This window comes from Corythoichthys intestinalis, chromosome 21, assembly GCF_030265065.1.
Source record: "Corythoichthys intestinalis isolate RoL2023-P3 chromosome 21, ASM3026506v1, whole genome shotgun sequence".
NCBI lineage: Eukaryota > Metazoa > Chordata > Actinopteri > Syngnathiformes > Syngnathidae > Corythoichthys > Corythoichthys intestinalis.
This window is the reverse complement of record NC_080415.1, coordinates 18,554,286-18,578,725: the sequence shown is the minus strand read 5'-3', so window position 1 is coordinate 18,578,725 and position 24,440 is coordinate 18,554,286. Positions and strand designations below refer to the sequence as shown.

The 24,440-nt window shown below is 39.8% G+C and overlaps 1 protein-coding gene across 1 annotated transcript in view; it reads right to left on the bottom strand.

Moving 5' to 3' along the window:
• Positions 1–24,440, bottom strand: part of bahcc1b (BAH domain and coiled-coil containing 1b) — a 132,048-nt gene that overhangs the window by 15,752 nt on the left and 91,856 nt on the right. Inside the window, exons 12-18 of the mRNA XM_057825424.1 lie at positions 20,610–20,776; positions 17,052–17,188; positions 16,740–16,844; positions 9,136–9,208; positions 6,174–6,360; positions 5,929–6,090; positions 1,313–1,468 (exon numbers count right to left, since the gene is read on the bottom strand). Coding sequence (XP_057681407.1) covers positions 1,313–1,468; positions 5,929–6,090; positions 6,174–6,360; positions 9,136–9,208; positions 16,740–16,844; positions 17,052–17,188; positions 20,610–20,776 — 987 coding nt within the window. The remainder of the gene's footprint in view (positions 1–1,312; positions 1,469–5,928; positions 6,091–6,173; positions 6,361–9,135; positions 9,209–16,739; positions 16,845–17,051; positions 17,189–20,609; positions 20,777–24,440) is intronic.

Here is a 24,440-nt window from a genome sequence, read left to right as displayed (position 1 = left end):
AGCACTGATTTTTAAATGTGTACGCCGTACGTTCAAAATCTGTACGTTTTTCGTGCATTACGTTTTTTTTTCTCCGTTCGGATTTTGTCACCGTTTCGGCAACTAGACAATGTGCGTTATTATGCGTTACTACATTGAATGACGCGAGAAAAGTCAGAGACATTCAGATCGAAGTGTTTTTCATGACGCTGTTGCAAACGCGATGCTAGGCTAGGTGGCTCCAATATTTCCTGACTATCGCCGACAGCCTACAATCTACACCTAGATATCTCATGCATATAGAACTACATGCGAAATGACAGACTCGGTGGCGTTAGTAAACAGCTGCCATTTTAGAGCAGTACACTTCTCAGAAAGGCTATGTTGTAGTGAACCTTCCTAGCGAACCTAAGTAACTTTTTATCCAAAATACTCCTTAATCAGCAAAATTTTGACTTGAATCTATCTTCAAATGATGAAACAGTTTAAAAACTTTCACACTGAAATGAAATAATAAATACTATGTTTGTTTTTGTTTTTTTTTAAATGAAAAAAAAGAGAAAAAAAAAACATTAAAGGTAACACCAGTTACTTTGCCAAGTAACTAATTACTCTTACATTCAGGTAACTGAGTTACTAACTCAATTACTTTTTGGGAGAAGTAATTTGTAACTAATTAACTAATTACTTTTGAAAAGTAAGATTAACAACAATGGTCATAAAGATGAAGTCTACAGAATGAAAAGTCACGAAAGCGGAGATTTTATTCTGCCAATTTGTTGCCGAACACAATTGGCCTGCAACTATTGCTGATCACTTCTCAGAACTAGCAAAAGAAATGTTCCCTGACTCAAAGATTGCATCGGTGAGTTAATTTTATTAATTGACCTTTTTAATTTATAATTGGACACACTAATGAACTACCTTCAAACTGAAGTCAAACTGAATTGCGAGCTGAAGTGCAGCCATTAAGACATGATAGAAATTACCAAAAGTGCTACATACAATTATAACAAAAGTCACTTTTAATTTTAGTAATCATCATGTAGCTGTAGATATTGTTCTTTGATGGCTCCAGGTTATATGTTACAATATTACCAATAAATTCATATTATTTTAAAAATTGAGTATTATTTTTGTTTCATATTGCACGCTATATACAACATTGTAAGATTAGTCACCAATTTGTAAGGGCATACGTCACTATTTGTAAGATTGCCAATGGCCTTGGATTGACAGTATGGGATTGGATGCCTAGCTCCGTCAATGGCAGCCAGTGAGTTAAATGAGTGCCTGAAAGTGTTAAATTACTCAATAAGCGTTAAGATCTCACCTGGAAGTCCTGGTTTATTATTAGAGATTTTCTGGGCTGAGTGCAGTTTAGACGACTGGGCCGAAAAAGAGTTTGAAGGAGCTTCTTTGCCGGATGAGCTAATTCTGATGTCGCAGGCTCCCTCATCACTGTTGCAGCTACAGTCCTCCTCATCCTCTGCGGAGGCACAACATCAATAGGATCAGTCACATAAGGTTTGAATGATCTGAATGCAAACACCGTTAACTACGTCAGGGGACTTGCTTCGACAGAACGTATCGACAACTGACTTTCAATATTCCTTTGGCGTCGACGACGTGCGCGTTGACAAACTTGCGCATTAGTGAGTGTGCTCAGCGGACAAAACATTAAGGACAGATCGTCTTATGGGAGGTGAGGGAAGAGCTGTAGAAAAGCATTTATTTAGATCAAAATAGATGTGCTGCCAATGCGAGATTGTTCAGTTTTTCAGATGGTCGTAAAGCGTTGGACGGCACTGCAGTGGCGGTTTTAGGGGTGGGGCCACAGGGGCAATGGCCCTACCTTTAATTTGAATGACTCCTGAAGTGCCCCTGTTCCCATTTTCGCACAAATCATGGTAATCTGCTGTTGACCAGGGTTATAAAAAAAAAAAAAAACGGCAATTTTTGCGTATTGGCAGCACTGCGAGACTGTGACCTTGAGCAGGTAAACAATCTGCCATTTTGGTAACCATGGTGAATTCAGGATGAAATTCCCAGTATCCCAGCTCAAATGAGGAATCAATGAGGAATCTCAACAACAGATTTCAAAAATGCGTTCGAACAGGAGGGCGCCATTTAGAGAACGCATACCTGTCAAGTTGTACGGTTTCGGCGTAATTTGTACAAGTGAGCACTGATTTTTAAATATGTACGCCGTACGTTCAAAATCTGTATGTTTTTTGTGCATTACGTTTGTTTCTCCGTTCCGATTTTGTCACCGTTTTGGCAACGAGACAATGCGTTACTACGTTGGTTGATTGACGCGAGAAAAGCCAGAGACAGGGACAGAGAAGAGTGTTTGTTGTGTCGCTGTAGCAAACGCGATGCTAGGCTAGATGGCTCCAATATTTCCTGACTGTAGCCGACAGCCTAAAATCTACGCCTAGATATCACATGCATATAGAACTACATGCGAAATGACAGACCTGGCGGCGTTAGTAAACAGCCATCATCTTAAAGCAGCAGACTTCTCAGAAAGGCTCTGTTGTAGTGAACCTTCCTAGCGAAGCTTTTTTTTTTTTTTTTAATCTACAATATTCCTAAATCCGCAAAATCTTGTCTTGAATCTATCTTTAAATTATGAAACATTTTAAAAACTTTCACATGTCGAAAGTCGACAGAAGGGAACAAATGCAAAAACGGGAGCAATTTTAACAACTTTAACAGTTAATTCACAGCATTAAATGACTTCCAAACATAGCCAAGGTTAATGTTTTTTAGGTTTTTTTTGGGGGGGGGGGGGGGGGGATGAAGGAAAAAAAACATGAAAGGTAACACCAGTTACTTTGCCAAGTAACTAATTACACTTACATTCCGGTAACTGAGTTACTAACTCAAATACTTTTTGGGAGAAGTCATTTGTAATTAACTACATTTTTAAAAGTAAGATTAACAACACAGGTCATAAAGATGAAGTCTGCAGAATGAAAAGTGATGAAGGCGGAGATTTTATACTGCCAATTTGTTGCCAAACACAATTTGCCTGCAACTATTGCTGATCACTTCTCAGAATTAGCAAAAGAAATGTTCCCTGACTCAAAGATTGCATCGGTAAGTTAATTTTATCAATTGACCTTTTTAATTTATAATGGGACACACTAACGAACTACCTTTAAGTCAAACTAAATTGCGAGCTGAAGTGCCATGATGAAATTGTCAAAAGTGTGACATACAATTATAACAAAAGTCACTGTTAAATTTTAGTAATCATGATGTGAGCTAAAGATATTGTTCTTTGATTGCGCCAGGTTATATGTTACAGTATTACCAATAAATTAATATTATTAAAAAAAAAAGTATTTTTGTTTCATATTGCACCCTATATTTAGTCACCATTTCGTAAGGGCATACGTCACTATTTGTAAGATTGCCAACGGCCTCGGGTTGACAGGTATGAGAATGTCATTTTTAAATGATAAAAAATCCATCATTGTTTCTTAAATATGATGTTTTAAGGTTTCATTTACTATAAATAAAATATTTTTTCTATCGTCACTTTTGATTTTATTGGATTGTTAAAAAGGCCTCGTTTTTTTTGGGTCACCCTGTACGTCTGAAGGAACCGAACACAGTGAATAAGTAACTTCTACCTTCTAAACCAGCTATTCTCTCTTTGTAAATGCAGAATTTGGGATATTGGATCTCATTACATTGTGTAGGTGTACCAAATGTTCCACTGTACTAGTTGGGAAGCCCAATGTGATCCACAGTCCTATTGAGCGGAACAGCTCTCGGAATGGTGGAACCGTAATAGTTGTCGTGTTCATGTACTGCGGCGCAGCGATGGGAAGCCAATTTGGACACGCACGCACGTTCACATACGCCGACCTTGATTTACACACGCGCACATCTGATAGTCATTGGCAGCTGCGTGTCACCGACTGCAAGGGTCGCGTCGAGTGTCGACACATCACCGACACACTTGTCACTTACGCAGCCGTCGTCGACACTCTGCCACACACACACTCGCTCAGCTTCTATATGTCAATGTCATTAAAAGGCCAGAAGGTCAGCCACTTTATTCCCTCAAGTTTTGTATCTCGCATAGTAAAAAAAAAAAAAAAAAAAAAAAAGCACAAGAGGCTTCCTCGTGTCTCCTCACAGCCGCTGAGAAGGCAATCCGCTCTAAGCCGGGGAGGTGAAGAAGAGCGACGAGGACACGGGTGTGACATTCTGAACAAGTCTGGAGTGAGATTGTGTTACTGTACAGTGTTCGGGTGTGGGGGACACCGGGCGGGGGGGTTACAAGAGGGAGTGGCATCGCATGCCTGCGGCAAGTCGTTAACGGTTTTAACTTTGTGACAGAAGAGCCGGGAAGTGAGAAGAGGCCACTAATGATGGGAGATGTTTCACTCACGAATGTGCGAACGAATAGCCGTACTCGCACACGTGCATGCGCTTGGACTGAAATTCCACAATGTTAAACTAAGAGCAAGCTTAAATGATTGGCTGCCGTTGACGGCTATAGACGTCCAATCCTTTTTGACTGGGAGGGGCGAATAAAGTAGATTGGACATCGATTGCGGTCAATGGCAGTAAAACAATCATTCAATGCCAGCCCTGCTAGTTCAAATGGATTGGATGTCTATCACTATCAATGGTAGCTAAAGAGTTAATACCTTTATTTATGCACCATATGTTTGCGTCATGGGGTGGTTTATCACACCCATGTAAAGGGACATCTGGCAGCTGTTTAGAATCAGTTATTCAAGAAATATCAGCACTTGAGAGTTAAGTACTGTGTATTCTAACAATATGGTATTCAAATTGACAATAGTGATGAAAGTAATTTTTTGCTGATACATATTGTCATATCACGTATATTCTCTTTTGATTTTATATTTTAAAAACCAGCTTTGTCTAAAATTTATAAAGGGAGCCAGACAGAGGTTCATTTAATTTTGTTGGAAAAGGTTGATTTGCAATTAGACATGTGCCAATTGCCGGTTTCAAGGTATACCGTGGAATAAAAATGTCAAGGTTTAAAAACTGCAAAAATCTTCTGTCATACCGTCCTTAAGGTATTAGCTATTCTTTATGTCCCAAAAATGCATGGAGAAATCCCTCGCTTGCAGCTGTAAGGCTCACCCAGCCACCACCGGTTGTTGCTCAGTGTCAGCTGTGCTACACGATGGCTGGAGGAGGTGAAACTCCTGAACTTTTTCCGAAATCATTAGTATGAAAATATTTCGGCTACAGAAAAGTTACAGACGGCCGTGGCTTAGAGGAGGAGGGCCAACCGACATGCAAAACATGTTTGCGGAGGGTGGACACCGAGGAGGCAATACTTCCTATATGATTTCGCATTTATACATAATTAAAGGTTAGTAAACACTGTCATGGACGTTTCCCACCAGCTGCGAGAGTTAAGTCCAGCGTGTTTAGTGTGTCTAGCAGTGGTAAAACGTGGTTGTTTATTCTCTCTGGCAACTGTCTATGTTAAGAATGAGAGTGCATGTATAATATAAACATGATACGGGACATACACACGTGCTTTTTATGGGAAATAATTCACTTATTTTTGTTCTGATGGTAATAATGTTTAGCTATGGCTGTGGGTTCAGGCTCACTTAAAGGACTGCATTTATTTTAATTTTATTTAGAATATATTTTTTAATTTACTTTAACCTAACATTATACTTATGTTCCAATTTGCTAATATGTTTTGAAAAATAAAAATCCTGTTCAATGGAAAAAAGTGCTTTACGGCAATTGCAATACCGTGATATTTTGGCTTCAGGTTATCATACCGTCAGAATCTCATCCCGGCACATGCCTATAAATTGCAATGAAGGTGATTTGTTTGTGATGAGCACTCTCTTGGGAAGAAATACTGTAAACTCAAAAAGTTAAGGTATAACAGTTCAAGACAACTCGAGAAGACAGCAAACTCACCATGTCCCGAACTCTCGCTGTCACTCCCTTCCCTGCTTTCCTGTTTCTCGGTGGCACGATTCGAGCTAGCAGCTCTGCTTGGGTCGAAGCTGATCAACGCCTTTGGTTTGCGACCCCTCTTTCTTTTAACGGTCTGACTGGCCTCCCATTCCTGTTGTGAGTCTTGATAACACATCAATATCAGAAAGTTAATATGTTCTCTGTTTGAAAAACATGATTTAGGTGCGTGTAGGGCAAGTCCTCACCTGCTCCTGCGTGTCCAAAGTGACTCTTTGGCCCCTCTTCTGCTTCGGTGGCTACTCTGCAGCGCAGCATGCCCACTGATGGCGCGGCACGCTGGGCCGCGGCCTTCTCCTTCAGCTGGCTCACCCGCTTGGCCAGCCTGGAACTCAAAGCACTGGGCCGACCTCTGTGCTTACAGCCAGCTTTTAACTGCGGATGCAAAACATTAGCTTATTTTTGAGTAAATACTGAGAGACAACTAACGGTATTCATCCAAAAATATATTTTTTAACTATATGGGTCATTTCATAACGCAGGGACATTTTGTGATCCATTTTATTCCTGTCTCTAGTATCTGTGGGAACGTTTGTTGTAATAAACATTATCTTTCAGATATGTTTTTTTTTTAATTCGTGCAACCCTGTAACCATAATGTTTTATCATGATAGAGGAAGAAAGCAGTGAATCAAATGATATATTGGACCTGACAGTTAAAACAGTTTTCCAAAAGAATGGGCAGAGAAATATCCTCTTTACTATTTTTCATACTTTTATGACATATTTAACCTTGATGAGATGTATTGCTGTACCCCATGTATCCTTGTTATGTAAAAAACCTTGACTTATTTACATTCTCAAGTATGTTTGCGCTCTCGGTCAGCGGTAACAGCTAGCTTAACCACATACATAACATAATGAGTGCTAGTTTTCGTCCTACGAGAGGAGAATGAGAAATCCAGAATAGTTTCAGTCAAATTTTCACAATGTGTGACATTTTATGTGTATCATAATTTTCGGACTATAAACCGCTACTTTTCCCCCTAATTTTGAATCCTGCGGTTTATAGTCCAGTGCGGCTTATTTGTCGATTTACTGGGTTAATAATTAACACTTTATTTGACAGTGGCGTCATAAGACTGCCATAAGACCATCATAATTATAACAAGACACTATCATGGGCATAAGTGAATGCATGTGACAGAAGCCATTGTCTCTAACTCCATGTCCAGCTCGGATCTTTTACATCCATCCAAAATTTAGATAATTTGCCCGGTGACACAAAATCATATCTGTCATAAGCATTGATTTACGCTCATGGCAATGCCATGTCATAATTATGATGGTCTTATGACAGTCTTATGGCGCCACTGTCAAATAAAGTGTTTCCAAGTAACCTAATTAGCAATTAGTGAAACAACTAGGACAGTAACTGAAGAAATAATTAGCACAGAACATGAATTTTGATTGTCATTTACATCTGTAGCGCTGCAATGCATGCTAGGAGGCACGCTGGACGACAACAGTGTTAGCAGCAGGTGGCGGCATAGGTTGACTGTACCCTGAAAGGCAGCAGTAATGGCCAAATGATGATTCTTGAAGCAATGAAGCTGTAGGAGCCTAAATAATAGTTTAGTTAATTGTTCATGTTCATAGTGATTTATTTATTTGATTTCAGGCTTGTGATGTCATGTTTTGGCGATGTATGCGGAAGGAGCTATGTGAGTGGGCAGTTGCGTTAGGCATAATCCAGAGAGAGACACACAGTTTTTAGACCTCTCTCGCTATTGATCTCTTTATGTTTTTGGATTTCAAGTGGATGACCCCCCCCCCCCCCACCCACATTCTCTCATTTGCACTTTTGTTTGCGTTTGGATTACGTTTTGTTGGATTAAACGAACGAACTCAATACGAGTAGCGTGAGAGTCTTTTTGGCCACTGTCCAGTGTACGTGAGGAAAACAAGGAAGATAGCATCGAGTCTGGGGGCTTTTTACGTTTTGGAACCTACGGAAGCTTTGCCACCAATTGGTTCAAAGCATCACGGTGGTTCATTTGGTCTAATGATGCCGCTGTCAGATAAAGTGTTACCGGTTCATAATTTTTGGTGTAAATATCCCATTATACAATGAGAACAGCTGCGGCTTATAGTCTAGTGCGGCTTATCTATGAACAAATGCCGTTTTTGTGTCAAATTTGGTGGGTGGTGGCTTATAGTCCGAAAATTACGATATTTAGCCTGCATCGTAGCAGTATCTGGTTGTGTCACTTATATAACGTGCTGCCCCCGCCTCCACCTCCACCTGTCGTCTACAGTCTCCAAGCTTGCACACACGGTAAGATTTGTTTTCTTATCCTAGCCAGAGAGAATATGCAATGCTGCTGTAGCCTTTAAAGGTCTTAGCTGAGTGATCATCACACACTAAATGTAACTCATAGCATTTGCGTTCGCACTAGCCTAATGTTAACAGCGACCGTCCTCTTAAATTCTCATAAAACTTTTTTTACATACAGTTCATAGCGTCCAGGTGGGTAGTACTAATTGAACATAATGTATTGTTTTCTTGCCGAGTTTGTATTATCACCAAGTTGGCGTTGTCTTTGTAGATGTTACAATATTTGCTCTTTATTCATTTATTTTTGGAGGGAAAAAAAAATTTACTGACGAAAACATTTTTAGTAAACGTCGACTAAAACTAGACAAAATTAGTCTTGGGTTTTCGTCAACAAAATCTAGATGATGAAAAACACATTTTGTGATGAATAAAATATGACTAAAACTAGTAAGTATTCTTGTCCAAAAGACTAAGACGAAATTTAAAAGGGCAGCCAAAAACAACACCGCCTGAGAGAAAGCTAACTCATACCAAATATTGTAAATACCAATTAAAACATGTAATAAAAAATGTACTATTGATCTAATGAACTAATCAAGCTTGTAATTATTTTATTTTATATATGTAGCAGAAAATCAGAAAAGTCTAGGTTAATTTTTCTGGAATTTTCAACTTCCCAATGTCTGCCAATTATGAAATGACCCCTATATCGAGGCTCAATAAAGGTTAAGAAAACGATATGACTCAACGAGTCATTTTTTGCTGCATTAGCTGACCATTTGTGAGGTAATCGCCATGTTTAGTTGACGAATATCTTTCCACTAATCGAAATTTAGCAGCAGAAAATGGACGTCCGTGACTGCGGGACTGACCCGTGTGGCGCTGAGTCTGCTGAAGTCATGCTTCTTACTGACTCTTTCTTCATCCTGTAAATTAACACCAGCCCTGCAAAACACATCAGAGAGAAGTTATAGAGAAAAGGTGTCATTTCAGAAAAGAAAGAGAAAATCGGTTATCTCCGTATACCCGTCATTCCCGTCACTGTTACGTTATCCACTCTCCGTTTCCCCTCAATCGACCCTGTCTCATAACTTGGATGAGGCAAAATCTTCTACTGAATCACCGCATTAAAAAGGTGATGATGTGTGTATGTGGAGGTGGGGGGGAGCGTGGTTGGTAGAGGAGGGAACAGGCGAGAAGAAGCAGTCTCCTGGGAGTCTGTCCGTTGACCGGAGCTTCGGGGCTCGATCAATAAACACTAACATCTATTGAACACTACACCGCGGTCCCTCCGCCCCCACCCGCCCCTCGCACTGTGTCCTTCCTTCATTGTACGCTTGCACCGTACGCACACACAAACGCTCGCACGGTGTCAGCAGCTGGTGTCTGAGGCATGGGAATCTTATATTCCCACAGAGGGAAGCATTGGCCCTCAGCATCAAGTGAGCCCGGTTATGAGAAATTTTAATGCTGCGGCACACAAGTGTTCGGAAAGCAGTTTGCGCGTCAAGCTTGACCTCGGCCCTAAGCAACAACTTTGGGCGTGAAGCGCAACACTAACACGCCGGCGTTAGCTTGACGCCTTGCTGATGTCTAGAGCAGAAGTTGAACTTTTGGAGGGCTAGAGAGTAGAGTGGCCATTTCCACAACAGCAAAAAATGAGAAGGAGATTTAGCGTGGAAAGAAAAAATGCAACATTCAACTGAAGCGTACCCCCCACAACAATGCAATTTTCTACTAGACAACAATGGTATCATAATACAGTACAAAGTTTCTAAGACACACTGTTCATTACAAAACCCATTTTTCTATGATTTACCGTATCCTGATGTAGGCCTATGTGTAAAAGAAAAAGAGCTACAAATGTTGCAGAAGGTGGACAATATTTATTCTCAATATTTTTTATTTTTCATTGCTTCCCTCTTGCAAAGTGCAGTGCAACAAAGCAGAACATTTATGCAAATTTGCAATATGTACGAGGATAAACAAAAGCACAAATACCCCAATTCTTGGAAAGTTTACATAAACTGACACAGGTGTATCTAAAAAAAAAAAAAAAAAAAAAAAAAAAAAAAGGTAAAGGAACCGTTTCTTTGCTAAAGCCGTCTCCACTCTGAACTGCTTTATGTAACACCACATCACCCAATGTCCAATATTCGTTTACATGCAATATTCGATGTGCATTACTTATGTGCAATATTAACATGCAATATTCAACGCCTTCACTGTCAAACTGCTGCTACTTCACTTCGATTATTTGCACTGCCTAAAGATAGGACTATCTCATGCACATTTAATATTTATATTTATTTAGATTTTATACTTAATATACTTGCAAGTCACTTTTGAGTTTTTAACTTTATCTCATCCTCCACTGTAAAGGCTCCACAATTTTATTGTACAACTGTACAATAACAATAAAGGGCTATTCTATTCTATTCTATTCTATTCTATTCTATTCTATTCTATTCTATTCTATTCTATTCTATTCTTACAAAATACAAAAGACTTTGGCACCAACAGCGACTGCTGAATTTAACTTGCTAAGCGACTAACTGCTAGCATGCTAACTTGCACAACAACAATTGAAATAAACTCAGCAATTCCCTCTTTTTAACAACTCTTTGGCAACATAAAACGACACATATGTTAATTGAGTTAACAGCGTACCGGATGTTGAGGAAGTGTTTAAAAAACGCCTACCTCCAGCTCAGTAGTTTCTAACCTTGCTGAAGGTATCAAACCCCACTAGTTTCACATGTGCATTCACCAAACCATTCGAAAGTTCAATTAAAAAGCGATATATCGACACTATGCAAGCAAGCAAGCTAATATTTACGTAAGTGAATTCCCATTTAAATTCCTTCAAATTTCAAACTTTCATGTTGGAAAATGAAACGAAACTCATTTAAACTGTTCTTGTTTTTCGTTTTCATGTCTATAGTGTCATATTATTACTGCATCCTCACCTCACATACTATTTTAAAGGCATAAAATTTACCGGTCAATTTACATTCCTACCCTCACATATGGTCACGAGCTGAGGGTCTTTACTGAAAGAACAAGATCCTGGATATACGCAGCCGAACTGAGTTTCCTCCATATGGCGTCCAGGCTCTCCCTTAGAGATAAAGTGAGAAGCTCGGTCATCCGAGAGGGCCTCTGAGTAGAGCTGCTTTTCCTCAGCATTAAGAGGTGCCAGATGAGGTGGCTCGGGCATCTGATTAGGATGCCTCCTGGTCGCCTCCCTGGTGAGGTGTTCCAGGCATGTCCCACTTGAGGTCGCGGGGCCGACCCACGACACGATGGAGAGACGATGTCCCCTGGCTAGCCTGGTAACACCTTGGGATCCTCCAAGAAGAGGTGGATGAAGTGGCTGGTAAGAGGGAAGTCTGGGCTTCTCTGCTGAAGCTGCTTCCGCCGCGACCCGATCTTGGATAATCGGGAAAAAAATGAATGGATGGATGGAAGATTAAGTGTTTTTCCCATTATCCACGCAGTCCATGTTGCCTGCAGGTCTCTTATACTTCCACATACCAAGTGCTAGTCAACCTTCCACTGAGCAAAACATTTTCACCTCCCATTAACTACAGGACTAGCAGTTGAAAGAAATGGAAATTGCATGTAAATTGGAGGAAAACCAGTCCAAAGCCTTGTCTAAAATGACAATTTGATCAGTGTATGAAAATTGAGTTCTGTGTGTGAGCCCTTAGACTTACTCACCAAACCCCTAGGGTTCGATCGAACTCAGGTTAAGAACCACTGCTCACTCAAGCTACTTTCAATATAACGTGCACCTGGAACACACTGCAGTATGCTGCGTTCAGGTGTAACTACAAAAGGGAGGACAAAGAAGCGTCCTGCTTGAGGCTGTACAGGATGCCAGGACAACTACAACAGGACCAACTAGAACGATTCCTTCAAAATTAATAAATGGAACTACAAAGTCTAGCTCTTTACCTATTTGATAAAGGTGGCGAAACCCCTCATTATTCATCATGAATCACTTTTAATCACATTTATCACTCGCATCGATTACGTCCCTGTGATTATTCCCTGAGAACCATTAGCATGCATTAATATAGCCGAGCACAGTCCTGATGTCCAGTTATTACAGTGATAAAAGACCCCACCAGCCGCGCCCACTGCAGCGTACCACAACACTGTACTTGGCACTCATGTATTCACATTGACACGCAGTCATGCGCACACACGCTCCAAACACACCCTCACTATTCCACCACGCTTAATGATGACTGTTTTCTCATGCCGCTCCACCTCTGTTGGCATGTGCAGCAGCGCCTAGATAAAATGATTAGAGAAACTCGAGATTTGTCACAGTTACCATTATTAGAAACGCTAATGGGAATGCCAATGAAAGACTTTACCCGCATATGCCTATGCAACACACACACGCACACAAGAAGAGTTTGTTTAATTACTAAAGCTGGCTGCTACAAGCCTGAACAACATTTTTTTGTTATTAATAAGCAAATTGTTTATGCTTTGCTCTTTGTTGAGAGAGTTGGAAGCGCAGGAATGTTGTAGAAGGAATAAGTAGCGATATTTAAAGCACGTGAGGAAAAACACATTTGATTCAGTTTGACGTTTAGATCTCTGTTCACTTTGTCAATGCGTTTACATAGCTACTCATGAATAGTTGTGCACCGATACAATATTTTGGCTCCTGATACCAATTTCGACACCCGACTGTGCGGTATCTGCTGATGCTGTACCGATACAACTATTTTTTGAAAAAAATATTTTTACTCACGGGGTCACATTGCATACTAGAGGAGGGAATCTTGGGGCACCTCACGATTCGATTACAATTGCGATTCAGAGGCTACGATTCGATTATAAATCAGTTAATGATGCACAACCCCCCCCCCCCCCCCCCCCCCAGCTATTAGCTGCTTTTAATGTTTCCTACGTTAGTTACGGAAATAGTACAAAAATCCTCTCAGGCTTTAATAAACTACCATTTCAGTATCAAGTTAACAGTTAAAACCAGTAAATAAAATACTCAACTCCCCAAATCATTATCAACAGCTTTAAAATACATTCAATTAATTTAATGTTGTGAATCAATTGTTAAAGTTGTCAAAATTGCTCCCGTTACTCCATAATTTCCCTTCTGTCTACTTTCGACATGTGAACATTTTAGAACTGTTTCATCATTTAAAGATAGATTCAAGTCAAGATTTTGCCGATTTAGGAGTATTTTAGATAAAAAGTTAATTAGGTTTGCTCGGAAGGTTGGTTACAACAGAGCCTTCCTGAGAAGTCTACTGCTTTGAAATGGTGTATATCTGTATACTAATGCCGGCGAGTCTGTCATTTCATCTAGCTCTATATACATGTGATATCTACCGTAGCATTATGTGGGCGTAGTTTGTAGCAAAGTGGGCGAAGTTTGTAGCAACAGTGCATTGTTTGTAGCAGTTGTCGGCATTTTTTTTTTAATCTAGCGGTATGAGTTGTTGTATGTTTACTCTCGGTCCGTTCATCACTGCGTCCGGAAGACCGTGCTGACTGTGTTTTATTTCCGCTTTACTTAGCCTACTTAAATATATGGATGTTTGTGAATCGTTCTCGAACCTTCAGTGGCCGAATCGGGAATAATCTAAGAATCGGAAATTTCACACACCTTTACTGCAAACTCTCTTGACTGTAACGTAATTGCTATTATAGCTTGGTCAGACACTGCTTAATATTCGTTCATTCGCCTCGCCAGTGGCAGTTTTAGGGGTGGAGCCACACTGGCACTAGCCCCCTTTCTAATTTGAATGGTTCCTGAAGTGGTCCCCATTTTATCACAAAGCATGGCAATCGGCGAATCGTTCTTTTCTGAAGTGAGAATATGATAATGTTGTTTCTAGAGTACGTTACGTTATATTAATGCTGTTTTTTGTGTTTAAAACAGCTTTTCAAAAAAATGATTACCATTTTTTGTTCCGCGTATTGCATCCTTACTTGCACACAGTATGATTAAATACGAATTATTTCAAACTTTACTGGTTTTTACAAGTAGTAGTTCTTACAAGATGTTTTTACCACCTCATGCAGGATAATGTGAGTACTGGCTTGTTGACTAAAGCAAACACTGAACAAAGATGGCAGCGACACTTGGCCCCTGAGGATTACATGTAGCCCCTTCGTGGCCCCTGATTTAGAAAAATCCTAGAACTGCATCTGGGTCTCTCCCAGTCAAACTGGATTGGACGCCTATTGCCGTCAATGGCAGTGATTGAAAAAACAATTCAATCAACAGAAAAAAGTGTGGTAAATTTATAGATTCTTATGGGATTGAATGGCATACCGCACAAATGTTATTTTTAGACAGTACATCACCATCTTAACCCGGAAGTGGGTCAACATAGACACGCCCTTGCATATAATTAATGTTATGAATGCTTGTTTTCTGCCGGTAATCTTTCAAAAATGAACATGCCGAGTAAACTGCTATGGAACTTGTAGAAACCACTTTAGACATTACGACATATGAAGGATGTTTTCTTCATACGTTTCCCGAAGCCAAAAACTATGAGGACAAAAGTTGAAGAATGAATCAACTTGTGCGGACGTCAAAAAGACCAGTTTAGCACCAGCAGGGTGAAGCCATTCACCTTCACATGCAGTAAACATTTTCTTGGGTGCCATGGCCCAACAGAGGATGAAGAGGTAAACCATTTTGATATTTTTACTTGTGTTCGTTGGCTGTCACTGAGTAGCATTTGCGATCGCTACACAAAAATAGCAATGTAAATTACCCCTAAGAACGGTCAGAGACGTAAGACAACCAGAGGATATAATATATAAGAAAGACAGGGCATATGGTGGTAAAGGATGGATTGTTAAAACAGGAGAATGTCATTGTCAGTGGTGTAAGGCAATGCACACAAGAAAAAGGTGTAGATAAAAAAGCTACCTCTGGATCAGGTCAGCTCTTTTTCAGCCCTCGACACTCAAGCCATCTCTAACTGAACATTTGTATGTTCTTCTACATCTTTACCAGTGAATTTGGCACCAGGGACATCATTTTCGGACAGAATGGCGCACCGTACGCATGCTATTTTTAGACGGTGACGTCGCATCGTAAAGCGGAAGTAAAGCAGAAGTGGGACATTACAGACCAGCCCTCGCATAGAAACCATGTTAATTCTGCTACTTTTCTCCGGTAAACTTTCGAAAACGAACATACCGATCACACATTGGTTTTTTGGAACTTGTAGAAACGACTCTAGATTACGACATATGAAAGATGTTTTCTTCATAAGTTTCCCAAAACCAAAAACGCCAAGGAAAAAATGAATTTACTTGCGCGGACTTTTAACGACAGCTCGGTGAATCCATTCACATTTCGTATTCAGTAAACATTTTGTTGGGTTGGCGTGGTCTTTTCGGACAAAGAGGTAAGCCATATTGATATTTTTAACTTATTTTTTAGCGTGACGTTGTGCCGTGCTGCTTCTATCTGACAATGAATGACCTGAAAAGAATTAAAATGGTATCTGACTGCCACTTACCTATTCTGATGTAAAAAAAAAAAAAAAAAAAAAAAAAAAAAAATTAGTAAGGGGGAAGTGTAAATAAAAGATAGAATTAAAATTTGTTATCAATGAAAAAATTAAAAGTGTTCGTTGGCTGTCATTGAGTAGCATTTGCGATCGCTACACAAAACAATATAAATTACCCACAAGAACGGTCAGAGACGTAGGACGACCAGAGAATATTATATATGAGAAAGACAGGGCTGGTGGTAAAGAATAACTTGTTGAAACAGGAGAATGTCATTGTCAGTCGCGTAAGAAAAAGGTGTCGATAAAAAAAGCTAAGGCTATGCTAAGGTCGGCTCGTTTTTTTTTCATCTTTTTCAGCCCTCGACACTCAAGCCATCCCTTTAACTGAACATTTTTATGTTCTTCCTTATCTTTGCAAGTGAATTTGGCACCAGGGACATCATTTTCGGAGAGAATTGGTAGGTTTAGCTCTGTAAACATCTCCTTCGTACACGATTTCCATTCATTTCCAGTTGGGGACAAACGGAAGTGACGTGTTGCTTGCAGTACGCCATTGGTAGGTTTAGCTCTGTAAACATCACGTTCGTACACTATTTTCATGCATTTACTATTAGGGACAAACGGGAGGTTGACCCGTCTTGCAAGAATTGCTAACGTCATGAATATTAATGAGCAAAAGTGACGTGTTGCTTGCGGTACGCCATTAGACGTCTATGTCCGTTAACGGCACTGAAAAATGATCATTCACTCCCAGTTTGTGTCTGGTTGTGTACAACTCGCTTCTTCCAGTGCCCAATCAAGCAAATCATCCTCTACAGTTGCGTTTAAAGCAATTCCTTTGAAGAAGTAGAACTTGTTGAAAAATCAACCGTGCCTTTCACTAAAAACACAAACACAAATCAGGCCAAATGAGCCTGAGCTCGCCAATCAGGCTGATTGTGCGAGAGCCTCACCTGAGTCTTTTGGCGGAGTCTGGAGCTTGCGCGCCGGGGGTGGACTTGCGCTTGCGGGGCCGTCCTGGCCCCCTGCGGGCAGGGCTACGAGACGTTTCCTCCTTCCTGCGGAGAAGAAGATAAAAAAAGAAAAAGAGAGAGATTAAACTCAGGGTGCGGGGCAACTACAGAGGAAACATTTACTGGCTGCGGGTCAAACTGTGCTCAGGTGCGAGCAGAAAGAGGGCGTCGTGGATCAGGAGTTTGACGGCAGCATTGCGGATGTTGAAATGCACAGCGGTGCAAAAGGTGCGTGTGTGAATGTGTGCTTACTGGTGGTCGTGTTTCCTCTGAAGCTTGGCCAATTCTCTCTGTTTCTCTTTGTAGCGGCGCTGTAGCTCAGCCAGCTGGACACGCATGGCCAGCTCCTCCCCTCCCATCGTCTCCATGGAGCCCTTCACTGGACACACCTGACAAACACACACGCATATACACACAATGACACAAAGCGAGGGAATTTTGATGCCGAACACAAAAAGAGCTCAAAAGTTGGACAGGAAGGGCAAGTAGCCAGCTTTTGTTGGGCACACACTAGTGATGATGTTGATGATGAACTGTCATGGATCCAAAAGCTCATGTTCAATTCTTGTCATCACGACCTCTATAATTTACTTCAATCACCCAGCGCATAAAGGCAAACAACCCTTGTTATCACATCTATGGACCATTTAAAGTCTAACATGCATGTTCTAGGAATATAGAAGAAAGACAAATACAGAATATATGAATGTAAGCATGGTTATAGTTTACTTGAACCCAGAGCCAAGAACATTTCAGGTCGTATCCCAAAGTAAGATGCTTTAATATTTGTCATATTTTGCAGAGGATAAAAAACATAGTAGCTACCGTATTTTCCACACTATAAGGCGCATCTAAAAGCCTTACATTTTCTCAAAAGCCGACAGTGCCCCTCATAACCCGGTGCGCCTTATTTACAGCAGGGGTCAACCATCTGCCGGCTGCAGACCGGTATCGTTCCGTGGCGCATTTGCTACCGGGCCGCACAGAAATAATATTTTATTAACGACCACATTCTGGCCGAATTAACTTTGGCCTGTGCCTCTGCTTAACACATCAATATCACTGTCTGCTCTAGATATAATACTACAATATATATTAGAACGTCGTCATAGAAATCCATTGATTAGACTGCAAGCAGTACATCTTGTTTTGTATATATATAATATATCTATGTGCGCTTGTCCTCCATTATAGCGTATGACTAAGCCCCGGGTGCAGCACATTTGTTCCCCCACACTAGCGAAAATGACTGGAAAACAGACATCTTTGGAGAGATTTTTTATGGCGAAAAAGGGCACCTGACGAGCCAGAAGATGAGCCCATAACCTCAAAGACCCACGAACTGCGAAGGAGTGGATTCGTGACCCGTTTGTGAATAAACAGAGTGATTCGAGCATGTCTGTGCAACAGGAGGATGAGCTTGTAGAGATCGCAAATGACGGCGACCTTAAACGTACATTTGAGACAAATAAAGTCATTCCGGAATATCCTGACAGCGCTACGGGACACTGAAAACCTTGCTACAATTTCCAACGTCGCATCTTTGTGAAGCGGGCTTCTTAATTAATGCTAAATGACACGGCGAAGACGTTAACGTTGAGATAGCCATGTGCACCTAACATGGCAGGATGGGTCTGAGGAGAACTTTTGTACAACCACGATCAAACGTAAGTTAATATTCCTTTCTTTAAAGAAAGTTTGTAGTGTTTACTTTGGAATCGCTGCATTCGTGGCCATTTTTAATGTTACGCGCATGCGCAGACAACCGCATAGTTGCAGTTTTTTATGGGTTGCAAAATTTGTCAAAACACCGGTCCGTGAAAAAAAGACACAAATCACACCGGTCCGTGGTGCAAAAAGGTCGGGGACCCCTGATATACAGTATGAATCAATATTGAGCCGCAACAGCTTTTTAAAATTTATTTTTATATATTTTTTTGATATTGCATTTATATTTCAAAGAAAGAATTGTTCACAATGGCCTGGTTTAGTTCCTTTTTTTCAGGACACTTTGAACTTCATGTCCAAACTGTTGTTTTCTTCACTGACCAATTATAAATCAACATTTTGGGACCAAAAAGACAAAAAATTCCCCCCAAAATTTGAATGAATAAAATAAAGTTTTATATTTGATTTTTCAACATAGGCAGCAGGTATAGTCATAGGCGTTTTTGGCCTTTATACATGTTCTGGTCAAATACAGTGCATACATTGCAAAACAGTGGAAAAATTATTGGCCACCTAACACAAAAAGGGTTACTGTGGAAAAACAAAAACGTTCCCATCCACTATGTGATATAAATGTTGCACTACATGTTTTACCTTGCTGTTGTGTTGCTGTTCTGTTGACATTCCCTTTAGCGCAGCACCGTCTAATGCATGCATAAAATAACCCCAGCCTCGACTGTAGCGTTTATTCTGTGCGCCTTATAATGTGGTCCGCCTTATATGTGGAAAAAGTTTTAAAATATGTCATTCATTGAAGGTGCGCCTTATAATCCGGTGCGCCTTATAGTGCGGAAAATACGGTATCTATTAGGGGTTTAACAATGTATCAGGCTTGATCGATATGTTGATTGGTTAAGAAACAAGCCAATCAAATCGAGTGAAACACAAAGCATTGATCAACATCGTCATGTTTTAAAAATGCAAATTCATTAAGAATGTTTATTCAAATGAGGCTCTAAGTACAACAAGAGAACAATTGGCTAACTTACATAGTAAAAGTCCGCTAGCTTAAATGCTATAAAATGCTAATGTTTTTTTTTTTGTTTTTTTTTACAATGCTCTTAACAAATCGTTCAAACACATATTCCCCCCAAAAAACGGCTAAAGCTAACTGTAAACGTAATTACGAATGCATAAAAAAACATTAGCTCAAGCAAAAACGTTATGTTGGTCTTAACAGGGAGCAGCTGGATTCAGCCATGTTAAATGAGTTATGTCATATTCATTGTTGCCAGTACAGGGCAGTGTATCCATCCAAACCAATAGAACTAAATGCAAACACTTTCAAAACAAACCATTATAAATCAACTCTAATTAAACGAATACTCGAAGCAGCACAATTTGCTTCGAAGCTGTTTTCTTATCGAATTACTCGAATTAATTGATTAATCCTTGCAGCACTACTCAAATGGTTCAGCAACAAATTGATTTTTTTTTTTATTGATTAAGTTGAAATGTAACTGATTGTTTTGAAACGTACATAATAATTGTATGAAATCGATCAACTGCCATTGAATTGAATCAGAACTGAGGCAGACATTAAAATGTCGGCAAATATCACATCGCCCAAAGAATCGATATCATATTGTTTCAGTAATGCCCATGATAGTGCCATGTCATAATTGTGAAAGTCTTACAATGCTTCTGTCAAATAAAATGTTACATATTAACCCAAATCAACAAATAAGTCGCACTGGACTATAGGCCGCAGTATTCTAAATGAAGGAAAAAAGTAGCAACTTATAGTCCAAAAATTACGGTAAATCAGGCTTTAGGTTAGCAGGACATTCTTAAGGAAATGTTGAAAGTACTGTGAGTGTAAGTTTGAAGTCTTTTCTCATGAATTATTGACTTTTTGTGGAGTTAAATTTTCCTAACCTCCAGGTTCCAGTGTCCGTATCTCAAGTAAAATCAAAGAAAAAATTGGCTGAATGAAACCTCATACTTCAAAACACTTACAACTTAGATCACTTGTATCTCAGAGGTCCACAGGAATTTAAACTCAAGGAACTAGTAACAGTGAGGAGGAAGTTTTGAACCCTAAACCACAAAAGTGTAATGCAGACACACTTAACACCTCACCGGCTCATGACGAGGCGTCCAGCTGCACTTCCTGCGCAAATTCAGCCTTCTCCTAATTGGACACTCTTGCTCAGCGCCATCGCGAGGCACCTCGCCCCTCATCTCCAAGGCCCGGGCGGCCGCCAGCGTCGCCAGACTGTGCAGGTCAAAGGTCAGCATGCGCTCACCTGCGGAAAAACGGATGGCGACGGGGCTCAGATTAGCTCGCATTGACGACGTTACATGCGGCGTCGTGCGCGGAGAGCTGATTTATTTTGCTAGCGACAAAGCCGCGCCTTGAAGAGTGGCGATGTTTATGATATTAGCTGTGTAGTTTATTTGATGTATACTGCTGTTCCTGCCTAATGGCGCACACAAACAACACGTGCGCGCACGCTCGCGTTGGGGGGGAGATGTAGAGAGCAATCACTACATCTGTCAATGTCATTAGCTTTGTCATTGTCACAGTGCCAGCAGATGAAACAGAATATTCATGAAGCCGTCCACACGCACTAACACACACACACCTATATAAATGAAATACGCACATGTGCACGTGCAGCCGTTTTGCTGAGCTGCGCAGACGTGCAAACTGCACAAGAGGACTGGAGAGGAGGGCGGCAGACGGGAGGGAGGGGGAGCAATAAGAGGTAAAGTGTTTATTGAGCTATCTATTTATTCTCCCACATCTCCTCATTATGGACATGGACAGAAGCCAATTTAGACTTTGGAGGAGAGGAGAGTGGAGCATCACGGCGTCCTGCAAGATGGAGAAAAAAGGGACAAAGGAGCCGATGCTTTTTATTTATTAGTGAAATTTTTTTCAAAATTGCTTTCAAATAAGCATAAGCATCATCGTATCTGGCCGGGATCTGTTATAATGTCCTTTTTTTGTCCATTTTTCTTGTAGATTTACCACATTTTATTCTGTTTATAAGTTTTAAAATCATTGGCGTTGACGGCGATAGACGTCGTTTGTTTTGACTAGGGGAGGCGAATTTGCCCCTACCTAGTCAAAATAAATTTAAAAAGTTGTCTATCGCTGTCAATGGCAGCCAATAAATTGTTTTTTTTGTTTTGTTTTTTACTTATGCACCATATATTTGTGTTGTTATTTATCACACTCCTCATTTACTAGTATAGGGACAATTTATTGAAAAAATATCAGCGCTGTAGAGTTGAGTTTATTTTCATAACACAGCGGTACCGCTACATACGAATTTAATCCGTTCCAGGACCTGGGTTGTAAGTCCAAATCATCGTATGTCGAGCGGGATTTTCCCATAAGAATACATTATAAATCGATTAACAAAGCCCAAAAATCTACACTAAATACTTAACAAATACTGCTGATACATTTATAAATAGCAGTTACACATAGCAAAACAAATAAACTATAAATACTAGTGCTGCAACGATTAATCGATTACCTTGAGTAATTCGATTAGGAAAATCAAATTTTGCTGCTTCGAGGATTCGTTAATTGAGAGTGGCTTTGTAATGGTTTGTTTTGAAAGTGTTTGCATTTAGTTTTATTGATTTTAACAAGGCAAAATCCAGCTGCTCCCTGTTAAGACCAACATAAGGCAAGTTTTTGTTTGAACTAATGTTTTTTATGCATTTGTAATTTAGTTTACAGGTATGTTTAGCAGTTGTTGTTGTTTTTTTAAATATGTGTTTGAACGATTTGTTAAAAGCATTGTTAAAAAATGTGTTTGAACAATTTGTTAAAAGCATTGTTAAAAAAAAAAAAAGCTGACTTTTGCTATGCAAGTTAGCCAATTGTTCATTTGGTATTTTAATTTGTTTTTAAAAGTGCAATCCTTCATAGTTTGAAGAAACACTCCGGAATTTTGTATTCATATTTAATGCTCTTTTGAAGTGCCATCTTGCCAAGCCTTTGTTTTGCATCTCCCAAAAATTATTCTGCAACGCATTAAATGTCCCTAATCAGATTACTCGATTATTTGAACTAACTAGTTGATATATTAATCGATTACCAAAATAACTGATAGCTGCATACATAATAAATACAGATTATAATAATAATAATAATAATAATAATAATAATATACTGTATTAATAATAATCTAACGAATCTGATTCTAATGTGTCAGTTCTGTTTTGGATGTTGTTCCTGAAAGCAGCGTGTGACGGACGTGAGAGAGTTGCAGAAGAGTTTTTACTTTCAATTTTCTTTTCCAGTGTTGGCGTCGGCTACAGCGGACAGTAACCGAGTTGTGTTGCACAAGTTATAAAAGAAATGATTAAAAATCTGACCAAGCTGGTGACTTCCTTGCCAATGTTACAATCATAATAACTGTCACCTTAACTTATAAAGATTGGTGAACGGAGGTCGGAGGAGGACTGTCAAGATCGTAGACATATTCCATCATTTCAATCTTAATTTCAATGGTAAGCATCCTTATTTCCTTTTTTCACCGCCTGCACTAACTTTCTTGTCACCCATGTTGATTTCTCTCACAAGAAAATCAACTGTGCTGCTGCTTTGCGGAAAACAATGAAATAGTGACGCTGTTGTCAATCATCGTATTTGGTGCATGTCGTCATATGTCAAGACAAATGACGAGTCAAATTTTACATCGGATGTCGAAAGGATCAGATGTCGAGGTGTTCGTATGTCGAGGTACCACTGGATACTGTATTATCAAGCGATCGAATGATGGCTTCCAGCCCTTCACGGTTGAAATGGATTGAACGTCTATTGCTGTTAATGGGTGTTTTCAATCTCAATTTCCTTCTTTTACTAACGACATACTCTGTAACTTGGGAAAACAATGAAAACTACACTCCCCAAGTTGAACCGAAAGAAAATATAGTGGTAGCTCGACATACAATCACTTCGACACACGATCTTTTCGACATCCGACGTAAAATTTGACTCGCTATTTGTTTCTACATCCGACGACATGCTTGAAATACGACCATTCATGACAGCGCCGCAGTTTTTTTTGTTTTCTTGCAAGACTTACGCACGGTGGTTTTTCTTGTGAGAGAAATCAACATGGGTTCCAAGAATAATGGTGCAGGTGGTTAAAAACAAGGAAAAAGCTGAGGCTTACCATTGAAATAAAGATGGAAATGATAGAAAATATGAGTGTAGTGTGTGCGTATCAATGAACTGGCTCGACAATACAGCTGTAGAATGTCTACAATGTTGACGGTCCTTCTCCGATCTCCGTTCGCCAGACTTTATAAGTTATGGTGACAATTATTATGATTGTAACATCGCCAAAAAAATTCACCAGCTTCATCAGGTTTTCTATCATTTATTTCAGAACTTCTGCAACACAACATGCCTACTGTCCGCCGCAGCTGAACATGAAAAGTGAAAGTAAAAAGTCCTCTCACTCTGTCACGTCAACCACTCGGTGCGTTCAGGTTAACCACGCAAAACACATCCGCTTCATTAAAATCTGATTCGTTACATTATTACAGGTATTATTATTTCTACAGTATTATGTTATTATTCCGATTTTTAGTCATAATTTATTTTTTTTGCTCTGAGTAATTGCTAGTATATCACAAAAGTGAGTACACCCATCGCATTTCTGCAGATATTTAAGTATATTTTTTCATGGGACAATACTGACACTTTGACACAATGAAAAGTCGTCTGTGTGCAGCATATATAATAGAGTTCATTTATTTTCTCCTTAAAATAACTCACAATATAGCCATTAATATCTAAACTTTTAGCAACAAAAGTGAGTACACCCCTTTGAAAAAACGTACATCCCTAAATCTCCAAATTGAGTACTGCTTGACAATTTCCCTCCAAAATGTCATGTGACTCGCTACAGGAGTACTGTCAGCATTGCTGCAGAGATT